This window comes from Aptenodytes patagonicus, chromosome 4 (assembly GCF_965638725.1).
Source record: "Aptenodytes patagonicus chromosome 4, bAptPat1.pri.cur, whole genome shotgun sequence".
NCBI lineage: Eukaryota > Metazoa > Chordata > Aves > Sphenisciformes > Spheniscidae > Aptenodytes > Aptenodytes patagonicus.
In genome coordinates, this window is record NC_134952.1 from 52,109,508 (window position 1) to 52,124,273 (window position 14,766).

At 44.9% G+C, this 14,766-nt stretch overlaps 1 protein-coding gene across 3 annotated transcripts in view; it reads left to right on the forward strand.

The window, feature by feature from the left end:
- Window positions 1–12,266, forward strand: part of HERC3 (HECT and RLD domain containing E3 ubiquitin protein ligase 3) — a 53,053-nt gene extending 40,787 nt beyond the window's left edge. For all 3 annotated transcript variants that reach the window (XM_076336739.1, XM_076336740.1, XM_076336741.1), the window contains 6 exons: window positions 1,092–1,258; window positions 2,403–2,469; window positions 4,260–4,342; window positions 7,619–7,802; window positions 8,556–8,658; window positions 10,449–12,266. In XM_076336739.1, coding sequence (XP_076192854.1) covers window positions 1,092–1,258; window positions 2,403–2,469; window positions 4,260–4,342; window positions 7,619–7,802; window positions 8,556–8,658; window positions 10,449–10,657 — 813 coding nt within the window. In that variant the 3' untranslated portion in view covers window positions 10,658–12,266. The remainder of the gene's footprint in view (window positions 1–1,091; window positions 1,259–2,402; window positions 2,470–4,259; window positions 4,343–7,618; window positions 7,803–8,555; window positions 8,659–10,448) is intronic.
- Window positions 12,267–14,766: the final 2,500 nt, after the last annotated feature.

Below are 14,766 nucleotides of genomic sequence, written 5' to 3' on the forward strand. Positions count from 1 at the left end.
TTAATGTAACTCTTATTATCATGAAAGTGATAATCATGTGCTATTTTACAGAACCAGAGGTTTAGGTCATAATGGCATTAGAATTCTGTGCTTCCCTTGCTGTTCACGTAATTGCAACCAATCCACTTAGTCATGCATCACTATCACCTTCAGGGTCTAAACTTGTGAATGCTTTATGTGAGGAAGCTCTTAATGCTTTGTGAGGAACCTCTTAAATGGCAAGAAACATGGTTTGTAGTGAAAGTTGGTTGGTTTTGGAAGGGTATGGAGTGCAAGTTCTGTACCTGTCAGATAGCATTATGCTGGAGGTGGTAGTTCATGTCCTTTTTTCTTCACCTGCCTAGCTAGCAAGATGGAAAATGATATCAGTCTTCCCTTAAGGTGTAGGTGCCCTGGTGGAGGTTCTTTTAACTTATTAATTACATTTTACAAGGAAGGAAATTACATGGCACCTTTTGTAACTTGTAAACAGTATTACAGAGCAATTACTCCTCATGTTAATGCTATAAAAACAATGTCTTTTGACATTAAGAATAATGACAGTGTAAGCACTGAAAATGAGTCACATATTTACAACATTTAACAAATAAAGGCAGCCAGTCTGACATACCAGTGTGAAAGTAAATATGCAAAGGAATGAAGGCCAGTATACCAACACCTGTGTTGGTATATCTGCTTGGGTGGCACTGTGGTTATGCATAAGCTTTTAATAGAAGATAGGATGGGTGATAGGGAGAGAATTGTTAACGCATTTTCTTGCAGTACATAGACAGCAAATGTTGAAGCTTTGTTAATGTCTAAATGCAGAGGTAGGTAAAAGAAATAAAAGGCAGATAAGGTGGGAAGGAGGTGTTGCTGTTTCCACAGCTAATCATGGCTTACAAGAGTAATAGAGCTTGGCTTCTGAATCTTCATTTCTGCCACGCTCCAGCAAGAAATTCACAACCAAACTGGGACCTCATGGGAGCTCTCTGATTTTGTCCCAGTTGGAAAAGCAGGGGCTGGCTTCTTAGTGCATGAGGGAAAGGGTACTGTGCATTGCACCCCTGACAGTGTGTCTCATCAGGACTTTCTCTGTTTTGGTTTTGCAGTGTTTTGTAGAACACAACTGGTTTCACTTGATTGGCATCATATGCGGTCTTGCAATATACAACTTCACAGTGGTAGACCTTCACTTTCCCTTAGCTCTGTACAAAAAACTCTTGAATGTGAAGCCCTGCCTAGAGGATTTGAAGGAGCTATCCCCTACGGAAGGAAGGTATGAAAAACAAAACTTGCAGCCTTTCTGGGAAGGGAGACATCCATCTGAGAACAAGAAATGCCAAACTGGGTAAAAGCTGTTCAATAAAACACCTCCTGATGCTTTTGAGTGGCTGATTAATTTGGGGGGGGCTGCGATCCTAGCAAAGTACATAAGCCAGTGGTGAATTTCATGTAAGACTTCTCTCCCACAGGCTTTCAGATCCATCTGCTTAGGCTCTAACCTCTGTACTCACCTTTCCGACCCCCAGAAACTGGATATCAACACAGCCAAAAGATACCTACCACACTCCTTTGAAAACAGAGGTGGGGGCCTGTCCCTCCACTGTGTGATTGCATGCATGATCCCAGATCCTAGCCTCAGCCTTTCCCCCCCAAGCCAGGCTTGGGTTAGCAAGCAGATCCACTGCATGTCTCATGATGTAACCCACAATGGGAACTGTGCGTAGGATGTGAACTGTCCCATTCCTGAATCAGTGTAACTCTGACCTGCTCCCATGCCAGAAAGGAGGGAGTTGAATGGAGTGAAGGAATAACTTTTTCTAAATGGCATATTGAATCTTTTCTGTCTAATTGCATGGGGATATTGGTTCCCTCTGACACTGAGAGGTTAAGATCCCACTGTCTGACTGCTGTTGTCTTTTTTCTTCTGAGTTGCTGTCTGATTTATCAGCACAAAGCAACAGCTGTATTTAATGAGGTAAAAATGCCAGGAAGACAGCAGCAGGATTTTGAGGGATAGGAAAATATCTTCTACATGATGGGGATACAGATATAATCCACCACCCTTTCTTCCTCCTCTCCCTCAGACCTTTGTGTGGTGATGGCATAAATATCTAGCACTCAAGAACTAGAAACATAATTCTATTCTAAGGCCAGGATCATTAAAGGGGATCCATGTACTAGGTAGGCGTGGACTATAGTGATAACTTGTCTGGACTGGCATTTATTCTGCTTCTAAAAAAGCATCTCTTTAAGGTGTATTTCTTTCTTACCCCTTCAGGTGACTCATTCTCTCTTGCAATCCTGTTACCCAGATGTATGTTGCTGTTTACTTTTGCTGAATTTCTTTTCTCCTTTAGATGTATGGCTTTTTGAATCTCTGATTTTTTTTCTCATTTCTTTCCCTACCTGTCATGTAGGAGTCTTCAGCAACTTTTAGATTACCCTGGGGAAGATGTAGAAGAGATGTTCTGCTTGAATTTTACAGTAAGAAACATTTAACATATCAGCTCTGTGATTGCTACGGTACAGTTGAAGCCCATCTACTTATTCATGTGTATTATGGTTTATTCCAAACTATGCCTGTAGCACACACCCCATGTTAATGTTAAAATGTTAAAATTCTTTGCTGTCAACTCCCTTGTTCTTTTGTATGTGGTCATGAAAACTGAACTAATAAGTAGATTAAGCAGAATGGTTTTCAAAATAGCCTTGTCATTGTGGCATGTGACTTTACATGCCAGTGGCCAACTTCTCACACTAGACAGTGAGAAGTAGATTCCTGAATCCTCCTTGAAAATGGAAGTTAGGCTTTGACATCACTAGGTCAATTCTCAAAATGCTAACACAATTTAGAATTTTCCTTGCTGTCATAATATTAATACTCTTAAAAATTTACAGTGAGTGTACTTGGTCTGACTTCCTTAGAAACAAAATGCTGGAGGCTATTCCTAGGAGACATGCTGAGGTAGTCAGCTTTCCTGTGCTACTAGAGCAGTAATTTTTTTCTAGCTAATAACCTAGATGAAATAGTCTTTATTACAATGGTGGAGATTCCCCGAAATTAAAAGTTCGATCTTGATGTACATTGGAATATCAGGTACATCCCTCATCACGTGCAAACATTTAGAACCTCAGAGATATGGCATCTTTATTCTCCAAGCTATGTTTTTCTCTGACTCGGGCAGGGTAAGGGCTTCCATGTTTCAATGTCTTTGCTTTAAAGTCCTGATGCTCTACCAGGTTGTGAGTGATGGGTTCAGCTTGAGCTTGATCTGGCTTCTTGACTGTCCAGGGCCTGCCTGGGGTAAAAACAAGGTACCAGGAAACTCTGCAGCTGTGAAGAAAAAGTGTGAAGAAAATCCTTGCTGAGCTAGGAGAGTATTGTCCATTTCCTTGTTTCATAAATGAGAGCACATAAAGTCTCTTAGATCAAACTTACCTCTGGAGTGAGTCAGACCTGGGGCTGTCTCATGCAGGTCAGAGCTGCAATTCAGGATGAGGTGATGAAGCCATAATGATGATAATGCATGCTGTGTTTAAAAAAAAAAAAAGACTACCTTTGAAGTAACACGAGAGATTTTTCTCCAAATTCTCTTTTCACACAGAAGGACATTCTTACTCTATTTCTTGCACTGTATACTGCATAATATATAAAGACATACAGATACCTCTGCTAAAACTTTGAAATGAATAAATAACTGATATCCCAAACCTTGAAATTAATAACTCATCTTGCATGTCAAAGATGTCAAAAGTGTATGGCAACTTAAATTGACCCTTTTGGATTTTCTCCACATGACCAATTTTGTATGTACAGAATGTTTGTACTGGTGCCATCCTAGGTCAGACAAAAGCAGGAAGCTGTATGTGGTCATGCCATCTTGCAGTGACAGTGGATGAATTAACCTACTGAGCTTCTATTATAAAAAAGGGAGTCCTTTTTATTGCCAGAACATGTGGGCTTAGTTAAAAACAGTGTTTTAGTTATCAATCTCTTGGGTTTTTTCCACAGGAAATTTACCTAAAAGAATAACTTTTTTCCTTTCTGAGTTTGCATTTAGACTTAAGAGCAGTCCTACAGCAACTGTAAATGATGGAAGGTGGTGAAGCATGCAGGGCGTTTGGAGCAGAGAAAAAATGTTCTGCGTATACCCTTTTCTCTGGCCCACCCTTCACATGCCAGTCATCAACTGTGAAAGAGAACTCTGTATCTTTCTGTAGGCATATGGCCTGAAAAGTGCTTCTGGTAAAACTAATTTTCTGGTTTTGTATAGATCTGCAGGGAAAGCTATGGTGTGACAGAGCAGAAGAACCTGATTGAAGATGGAGATAAAATTCTGGTGCAGAAGGGCAATAGGTAAGTGGGGCGTATGTGGGGATGGACTCATACTTGTGGTGAAGTCAGGTGCAATGCCACAGGAAACTTGGCTGAGGTGAAATGTGGGATAGAATTTATTTGCAGTGACTTCTAATTCTAAGACCAGTTCAAAAGTTACTGGGTGCCAGTGGCACTTGAATAAAAAGCAAGTTTTCATCGTCTTTCCAATGTTTGGAAAATGTCCCACACCCTTTTGGATGGACATCTTCCCTATAAAAGGCCTTCATATAGACCCTTGGCAGTTTTCTCATGGTAAATAGATTGCAACACGATTTTGGCCCTTGAAGGTTAATCTCCCTGATGGTTTAGAGAGGAACTGTACGTGACCAACAAAACTGGCCCTGGCAAACTTGTTTATACTATTAATTCTGGAGCCGGAAACACTTTCCCTTGAGTATGCCTGATAGAGGACCACCATCCCTGATTATGTGCAGTAGGGCTTTACAGCTCTAGATTCCTTTCCGTTTGACTGAACACCTGAGAGTTATTACTGGCACAGCTACCATTTCCCCCCCTTTTTTTCCAGCTGCTAAACTATTTTCTTCTCATAATCCTGTAATTGGATTTCTACAAATGCCTTTATTACTTGAAACAGCATTCAAATTCTTTCTCTGCTGGCAAAACAGTGTGATCCAGTGACTAGTCAGCAGCATGGTTAGGGGCTTGTGCTAGGATTGCTGAAGACCTTGCTGGCAAGCCTGGAGATGAAGTCATTTCCTGTTAATCTGATTATTTAAAAGGGTTCTGATTGTGTCTAAAGCCATTACTGAAACAAAAGCTTTGTCTGTATTACCTTCTTACCTACTTTACTGCTGCCCAAAAGGGTGCAATTTTACAGCTAAATAAATAGCTGCCTCCATGCAAAACCCACATGGAGATGGAGCAGTGTAAGTCTGTCTCCCTGCAAAGAGAAGATGGGCTTCAGGTAAATAGAGAAGAGTTTAATCTACACTTGCAACAGTGAAGTAAAGATGAAAATGCTAGTGATTGTATGCTTTAGGTTTTTAGGCTGGGCATGTACACTCAAAAGAAAAACGACCATTTTTCTACTGTGTGCCATACTGGCCTAGGGGGAAGAACAAAGATTTTAGCTGAGCAAATGTTTGGGAAGAGCACTCAGGTTAGCTCCTGCAACTGTTTATTAAATCAGGATAGGCAACAAGAGAAGAAAATCCTTAAGGAGAAAGGCTAGCATGTAGTTCCACCAGCTTAACACATTCCAAAATGCAATTGCTTCGTCTTGACCAGAGTTTTGAACTCAAGCTAACCTCTAAATCCAAGTCTAGACATGGCTGTCAATTCATCCACCTTATAGTGCTTAATGACTTCCTCCACTCCTACATCTAGAGGCCAGGGACCAATTTGCTGCCCTCCTGGCCTGAATAGTTTGCTGTGTGCATGTCTTTGGGCACTGCCCTTCCTGCCTGAGGAAAGTTCACTGGCAACTGAAGAATGCACAGGATTGCTTTGTGACTGAAAAATGCCAAGTAGGAAATACCTGCATTTTCCCCTTCTCCTTTGGAGTTCATACTGGGTGTCAAACATAAAATGTTCTTGATAAAGGGTTCATGACCGTAACAGCCAGAGAGGTATTAAGCAACAGTTAAGTGCTTAATCAGCTTGGATTTCCCTAATGCTCAGGTGACTATCAGGAAAATGACAATAAAACAAATACGCTGGAAAATAACTCCCCCTTCGCTATATGATTTCTTATTCCAAGTTTTCATATTTGTCAGTCTGCTTCCTTATTTTTCTTTACTTTCTCACCCATCCCTTGCTGCTTTTACATAGCATATGCATTGATAATTCCTCCACCAAAAGGTCAAAATATTTCTTTCAGTTGTGACCTCCTCAGCTAGAGATTGAGATATTGGATTCTGTGGTGTTCCCTGATCTGTTTATCCTCTGAGTGCAGGTGTGAGCTGCTCTTGAATGTCAGGCAAAACCGACACCTCCACCCACAGAGTAGTTTCATGTTCCAGTTTGCCACGTTGGCTGGTGCATTTTCGTCAGGTTAAAAAAAAAAAGGGGCAAATACTTTAAGTCATTGCACAAATAAAATTCTAGTGTTGCACTCAGATCATGGTGCTTTGAGAATAGGAAAGAGTAGAATAAAGATGCTTAACCTCCTAACAAAATCCAGAGACAGGGTTTGGCCAGGGCCTGCCACAAGCTTCTTGCCAATGACTACAGAATGGTGTTTTTATTTTAATGCTGTTCTTGGGAACCCTTGAAGCAAAACAGGGTTGTCATTCTGAGAGGAGTCACTCTCCTTGCCATGTACTCCAGATGCACAAGTCATGTATTTATTTAACCAGAGTGTGAAGGCTGAAGAGGAGGCTTCCTAAGACTATTTTCTTGCTCTGTAGCGAGGGGTGTTTCTTGATTTCTTTTGGTTGCTTTCTCTTTGGGGCCAGGAGGGAGGGGATTGGCCATGCGGTTTCAGATTAAGACTTTTCAGAGCAGGATTTCCTCAGTCTGCCTCTAGGCTACAGCTTTGGCTTTGAAAGTGCTGAACCACTGGCAAGACTTGTTGGGGACTGAGTCAGCAGCAGCTGCCTCTGAAAATTCACAGGGTACCTAACTAGGGCTCCATGAGGCTCTTGGTTTTGGAAGTGGTAGTCTTCTGGGCACTGTCTGTTTGATTTGGTTCCCTCTCCCCAGCAGAGCACTTGCTCACAGCAACCTGGCAGCCCGAGGTCACTGCAGGTGGGCAGAGCCCTGTGCTGAGTAACCCTGGATACCTGCGGACTGAGAAAAGCTGTAGGTTATTTCCTGGACTTCCTAAACATGGGGTTGCAGGAGGTGGGCCAGGGGCTGGACACGTTCCTCTGGTGACTGAATCCTGATATTTGCTTAACGCAACCTCTGTGCAGGCACGGGTTCCACGGGGAAGAGGGCTCTGTTCCTGACATCTCCCCAGCGCTTGGTGTCACCCTGGCTCCCTCCTGGCCCTGTGGGCAACTGAATGCAAGACCACTGGGTGGGTTTATCAGTAGTATAGAACCTGGGCTGGGGGACCTCCCATGCTGATACTGCCAGGGAATAAGCAGACACGTGGTGGTACTTGCTGCCTAATACACTATCTGTGTTGCAGTGACTCAGCTTAGTGAGAGGAGGGCAGTGGGTTGAACCTGTTGGAGACTCATGTTGGCAAGATGCATTACAGGCAGAAACAGGAAAACTTAGCAGTGCTGCTGCTCAGGTGTATGATTAAAAGTGCTTTCCTTTGCCTGCTCTCTCTCGATGCACTAGGGAAGAATTTGTTGAAGCCTACGTAAATTACATCTTCAACCTCTCCATCCATGAGTGGTACACGGCCTTTTCCACTGGCTTCCTGAAAGTGTGTGGTGGGAAAGTCCTGGAGCTCTTCCAGCCCACAGAGCTCAGGGCCATGATAGTTGGAAACAGTAACTACAACTGGGAGGAACTGGAGGAGGTAAAGGTTCCCTCTTGTCATATTTTTCTTACTTTTCACAAGTACCAGGATTGCACAGTTGTATGAGGTGGGCGGTAGCCTGGGACATGAGATGTGATGAGCCACGATGTCTTTTTTTAAGCTCCTTGCACACATTGCCATCATTCACATGAAAAGTTTCTTACTGGGCTGTGCTGCTACTGATAAAGCTCAGGGAGGGAATTCAGGATGAGAAAGTACAGGGGAGAAGGACTTCCATCTGCTGTTTTTAGGGATGAAACCTAAGACTGAAGGGAAGAGACAAAGTCAGGGTCTTCACCTACAGTAAAACTCGCTCCACTGCACAAGGGCAAAAAGTACACAGCCAAGAGTTGAAAGAGGAGTCTGGACACAAAGTAGGAGTTGTATCCTTTCAAAATGCATAGATAGCAAGTTACTTGCTCTGTCTCAGCCTCAGCAGTAAAAGTGGCTTTGCAGTGCAGAACACCTGATCCTGTTCAGGAGTCCAGCCTGTGAACAGGTACTCCAGGATTCCTCATGACACATGTAATTAGCTGAATAGCTAGAAGCCTAATGCCTGCCTTCTGCATGTTGCTAGGAGAATCCTTTGCTGGGTCTTTGAGCCATGCTATTGCCCATGACCCATCCTGTGCTCCATTTCGTAACTCAGACATTGATCTGATGTCAGATACCAGAAGAGATCAGGTCTGGTTTCTGCTTAGTCTTTGCTTTCTAGTGCCAGATGAAATGATGTGCCTTTTCGGTTTTTAATAGAGCGCTGTCTATAAGGGAGACTACACTGCGACACACCCAACTGTGAGAATGTTTTGGGAAACCTTTCATGCATTTCCCTTGGAAAAGAAGAAGAAATTCCTCTGTAAGTATCTTGCAGTGGTGCAGAGTGTTTCCTGAAATTGAAGACTCAGGTGGGAGTGTGCAGAGCTCCAGGGTTATGGCACATTGCATTAAGTGCTAGAAGATGATTCAGCATGAATGGCTATCCCATGAGTTATCTGCTAGTCAGATAATCTCTTTTCTCCCTCTCTTGGGTTTTCTATTTTGTGTTCATTTTTACCCTCAAAATCACTGGGTGGTATCTGCAGTGCAAGATCCAATGCAGTCTCTCACAGGAGAGCGCAGTATCCATCTGTTCGCATTGCCAGAAGGTGAAATCATAGCTAGTCCCCAGTGCCCATACTTAATCTGGTTCCTTCTTCTGCAAGCTGAGCTTTCAGGCATTGCAGCACTCTTTAAGGGCAATGGGGCAGTTGTAGGGTGACAGCTGAGTGGAGAAGCTAGTGTATAATGTGACAGGAAAATGACACGATGTATTGGTGTGACTAGGTAGCAGATACATCCCCTCCTGATGGTGGTCTCCTGGTGCTAGTATGGTGGGTGGCATGCTGAGAAGTCCCCTGCAGAAGTGGCCTTGGGAAGTGCATGTCTGTGTGTGTGTTGCTTCAAGTGTCCCAGCCACCCACAGATCTGAGCTGCTGCGTGGGCGTCACTTTTTCTGGGGACAAAAGGGGAGATGAGGAGAAATACATGGTTTTAAGGGCAGGTGGTTCCGAGTCTGCTACAGCCAGCAACTTTTGCTCCCTTGGGAGTCCTGGTGGACACCAAGTTGACCATGATCCAATAACGTGCCCCTGCTGCAAAGAAGGCAAATGGTATCGTGGGCTCCATTATGAGGGGTGTTGCCAGCAGGTTGTGGCGGGTGATCTTTCCCCTCTACCTGGAGTGCTGTGACCAGTTCTGGATTCCCCAGTGTACAAGAGAGACATGGGCATACTGGAGAGAGACCAGTGAAGGGCTGCTAAGATGACTGGGGAACTGGAGCACCTCTCCTATGAGGAAAGGCTGTGTGATCTGGGACTCTTCAGCCTGGAGAAGAGAAGGCTCACAGGGGACTTCATCAGTGTATATAAATACTTGAAGGGAAGGTGCAAAGAGGATGTAGCCAGCCCTTTGTTGGTCGTGACCAGAGGCAATGGGCACAAACTGAAACACAGCAGGTTCCTTCTGAACGTCAGGAAACACTTTCCCTGTGAGGGTGACTGAGTGCTGGCACAGTTGCCCAGAGAGGTGGTGCAGTCTCCATCCTTGGAGATACTCAAAAGCTGGACACAGTCCTGGGCAGGGAGGTTGGCCCAGAGGACTTCCCGAAGTCCCTTCAACCTCAGCTACTCTGTGATTCTGTGACTGCTGGAAAGATAAAGGCCAGTGTTGTTATGTGAGGGTTTTTTTTTCAACCCCCAAAGAAACAAGTGGTCAGCTAGTTGTCCTGCATGTTTGAGTTGGAAAAATGGCTTGGCCAAAACTCGCATGCTGAAGTTAGCAGCTCTGTAGAGAGGGTCCCGGGAGTCCCGGTTCACAGCAGAGGCTTTTGTGGGTAACTCCCCCATAAGAGGGAGCTTTTAAGGGAATGGGGAGCTGTGGGCTGCTTTATTTACTATCTGTGCACCCAGCAATGGCCTTGCTGCTTGCTTCTGCTCTCCTGCATGTCCCTTGTGAGGCCAGCCATGTCCTGCATGGAGTTTAGTCAGCATTTCGGCCTCTCCAGGCAGTGTCCCACTGTGTGGGTGGGGATGGAGTTTGCCTTCAGGTGCAGCCCTCGGCATGAGGTTGCCTGCCCTAACTGTCCAACCTTCCCTCTGCTTCTCGTAGTGTTTCTGACGGGCAGCGACCGCATTCCCATCTACGGCATGTCCAGCCTGCGCATCGTCATCCAGTCCACCGCCAGCGGGGAGCAGTACCTGCCCGTGGCACATACCTGCTACAATCTCCTGGACCTGCCCAAGTACAGCAGCAAGGAGATCCTCAGTGCCCGGCTGGTGCAAGCCATCGATCACTACGAGGGCTTTAGCTTAGCTTGACCAGTGTGGGAGAGGCACAGACACTTGGGTACGGAGGAAGAAAACAGTGGGCTTGGCTTTATTTTTGTAAGGGAATGTATCAAACATTTTTGGGGAAAATATAATTAATAATAATAGATTGAGATGGTGCAGTCTCAGCCTGATGCTGCCAGCATTTTGTGGGGCTTCAGCAGGGAGAGGCTATTGCTTTGAATTTTCTCATCTACTGAACAAAATCAGTTCAGTGGGCATTTTTGTTGTTTCCCCTCCAACTTGACACCACTGCCCTCCCGGCAATACCTTGTGGTTTGCTTTTATTGCCCCTACACACACACACACACTTACCTCTCCTTTTAGTCCAGTTTAAATATTTTGATGTTCCTTGTGTTCAGGCTATGGTGGAAACTGAGGATGAAATAGTGATCTCCTTTTTGAAAAGCTGTGATTTCCCCCCACCCTTTTTTCCTCCCTTTTTAAATGCAAGCTGGTTCTTGCTTGCTTTGAATGGAAATATCCCCTCTGCCCTTTGGTCCTTGGTGGATGGTACTGGGCTGGGATGTCATTTGTGACCCCCAGGGCGGTGTACTAGTGATGCGCTGTCTCTTTGCACCAGGATGTCTCATGGAGAATACGATGGTTTGGGGGGGTTGGCTTGTTTTTCCTCACTTGTCTCAAATTTTGTTTCCAAGCAATGTTGTCTTAAAGAAGCCTCAGACTCCTCTGGAGTGGGGTTTGTGTTCAGGCTTGTGGAAGGACAAACCCTACCTGTAATAACAGGTTTCTCAAATTGCATCTCTTGTGTTTCTGTCTTGGCAAGCCTACAAGTTAGGCGGGTGGGCTTTGCTGAGCCCTGTTTCTTCCATCCGAACAGACCTGTTATTCCAATACAAGATGAGGTGGCTGCTTGTACCGCTGCCGCCTTTCTCCAGAGGAGTCACGCGTGTGTGAAGGTGCCCATGCACGTGCGTGAGCATGTGGGGGCGTGTGAGTGTATGAGGTGTGTACAAGCTCTCCAGTCTCATCAGGTCAGAGAAGAGAAACAAGTGTGAGATCCACATTTGAGTGAAACAACTCTGTTTGGAGATTGGTTTTATTTTTGCAGTTAGTTATTTTGCTGTTTGAGAGGAGCCCTTTTGCTTTACAGCTGTTTTGCTGGGGGGGCCCTACAGGACAATCTGTATGAATTAGACTGGAAATGTACGATAGGAATTGAATAGGCAAAATCATTACCTAAAATCTATCCTGTAAGATTGGAGAGCCTTTATCCTCTTTCCCCCAGTCTTCCCCCTCCATTAAATGAAGTTTGAATGATTCCCCCTCCCCCCCACCCCCATTTTTCAGGTCTTGATGTAAATCTCATTTTAAGCCTAGGGTGGTTTTGACATTGACTTGTTATTAGGACATAGTATTTATGCACCATGTTCAATATACAGTATTGAACTTTGCACCTCGTAACAAAAGGTTTTAGGCTTCTGGGTTTTTTTAAGACAAGCTGTGGGCTACACTGAGAGCCCTTCAGCCTCTTTCTAATGCAGTATTGAAGACAAATATACAATTATATCAAATGTTTATTTTCGATGTGTGTGTACATAGTACAGTATTATGCAATAAATTTGATGTTTAATTCTGACTGAGTGGCTGCCTTTGTGTCAGGAAGCAAAGGAGGGGCTGCTCCAGGCACTGCCACTGCCTCTCCCGCTGGTCTCACTGTATCTCTGAGCATCTGGAAGAAAGGCGCTGCTTACCTCTGCCTTGGCCCTGCTGCTGGTGAGTGCCCCAGCCCATCCCCTTGTTGCTCGCTTTGATCAAATGCTGCCCTTCCCCTTCCTCACCCGGATTCGGCCTGGTGTGCTGGTTGCTAAATGAGAGCAAGGCAGGATGCAGCCCCAGGGAACTTGCTGTATCCACAGATGGAGAAGGAGGAAGTTTTATCTGCCTGTCCTGGCTCAGCTGAAGTCAGGCAAGTCCACTGTGGAAGAGCTGGGGATTGAGACCAGATCCATCCTTATCCCTTCATCCTCACATCCCTGGTGTTTCTTCTCCTTTCCTCCCAGCTCGCAGGCAGCAGGGTGTGCAATTGTGCCTTTCCTTGTGGCACTGAAGGCTACCAGGCTTCTCCAGCCTGTGGCCTCTCATGCCCAGCCCCGCAGGTGTAGGCAGGACCCCTGGGGACAACATCCCCAAGTCCCCTGTGGTCTGAGCACCCTGAGGCACATGGGGCCCCAGCTGGGTGCTGGAGGCAGTGAGGCTGTGGCAGCCCCCTCCTCTACATTGGACTAGCCTCAGAGCTGTTTCTTCATTAATTAATGGCAAGTAATTAATTAACAAGTGGCCTGTGTGTGCAGGAGCTGTGGCAGCAATACCAGAGGAACTGCAACACCAGACACTTGCAGAGAGAGAGTGTGGCGGCTGAGGTGCTCCCTCAGGAGCCGGGGCCCCTTACCCTGTTTGCTTGGTGAACCCCTACTCCCTCACCCCAAAATGGGCCCAGGGAGGGGGTGCTGAACACCCCCTTGTCAGCTGCTGAGCTGCAGCCTGGGGATTCAGCCAGCAAAGAGGTGGCCTCATGGTGCTCACCTGGCTCCCCAGCACTGTGGGGAATCATTAGTATATGCAAATATAGTTAATTTACTGGCTTAATATAGGATTTCCATCATGTGGGCTTATGGCTTCAACTTTCCTGAGCTTATGAAGAAAGGGTACTGCCCTCTTTCCTTTAGCTGTGTGGGTAAACACACAGCATCTAGGCAGGATTAATGAGGTACAATGTGCATATTTATATTTGTGTGTATATATGTATATAAAAATAAGCATATACACATTTGCAACATAATTTGTAATTAATGTTACTGCATCTGTTATACCTACAAATAAATCTTATCAAACTAAAAATATGTATTCAAAGTATTAGTGTTGTATCGGCAAGATGGGCAAGCTGAAGTGAAACGGAAAGACTTGACTCAAAACGGCTGTTGTGGCACTGGGGAGCACTTGGTGGCAAAGGGTGGCGCTGCTCAAATGCCAGGCAGGAAGAGAGACTTTCTGTCAGAAGTCTGCCTCCACAGAAATCATCAATACGTATACAGTTAGACACAGATATTGCACACATCTATGTATGTATATATGGCTGGATCCATATGTACATATAGGTATATGCACATATGCTACATATACTTTCTCTATAAACACAGTATAATGTATATACTGTGTCATGTTTGGTACAGTTGTATAAGGTCTATATATAGTTGTATAATAGTGTATATAGAATATATACTAATATATAGTGATTGTGCATATGGTGTATTGCATATGTTGTACTACTGTAGATCTAATGTGTGTGTATATTACAGAATATACAGATAAATGTGTATACTTTTTATGTAATACATCCATGCAAAGTGTGTGTATGTACATATTTATACATCATGCGCACATACACACGCATCTAATTTGCACTAGCAGATGTTGGCCATGTTCAGCTGAGGAGGAGGGGGGGGTGGCAGTGGCCAGGGCTGTTGAGGATGGTGTGAGCACCCCTCCGGCTGGCTGTGCACGTGTACGCACACGCAGCTCAGGCCCTGCCTGGCCACCTCATCGTGGGGCAATGTGATATTTAACCCAAGGCAGGGGGGAGTGAAAAGTCAACCCCACTTCTCCTCTTTTTTTGGCAAGACCACCCTGAGGGAGGGAGCCAGCTCAGGGCTGCTGGGACAGGGGGCAGGGTGATTGCTGCTGCCCAGCCACTACTGTCCTGAGCTGAGCCACCCTTAGCAGTGTCACACACGTAACAAAAACTGCCACCAAACACCTGCAGTCAAAATAGTTTTATTTTCTTGTTTTATACAAAATATAAAATGTATGTTTGTTGATCCATTTATGTTAAAAAAGACATTGTAGATTCAAATTAAACTTGCTTACAGAAATCATGTAAACATAGACCCGAGCCCCTATTTGCTAAGGTTTCATTAGCTGCGGAATACCCTGGCTGCATGACAGTTACCCATTGCTTTTGTACAGCAAATGCAGCTGAAAGAAGTGATTAGTCAGGCACAACCCTCCCCTTCCCCCCCCCCCCCCCCCGTACTGGCTTCTGTACTCCAACCAACTCAAATATTTATTATACACTGTTA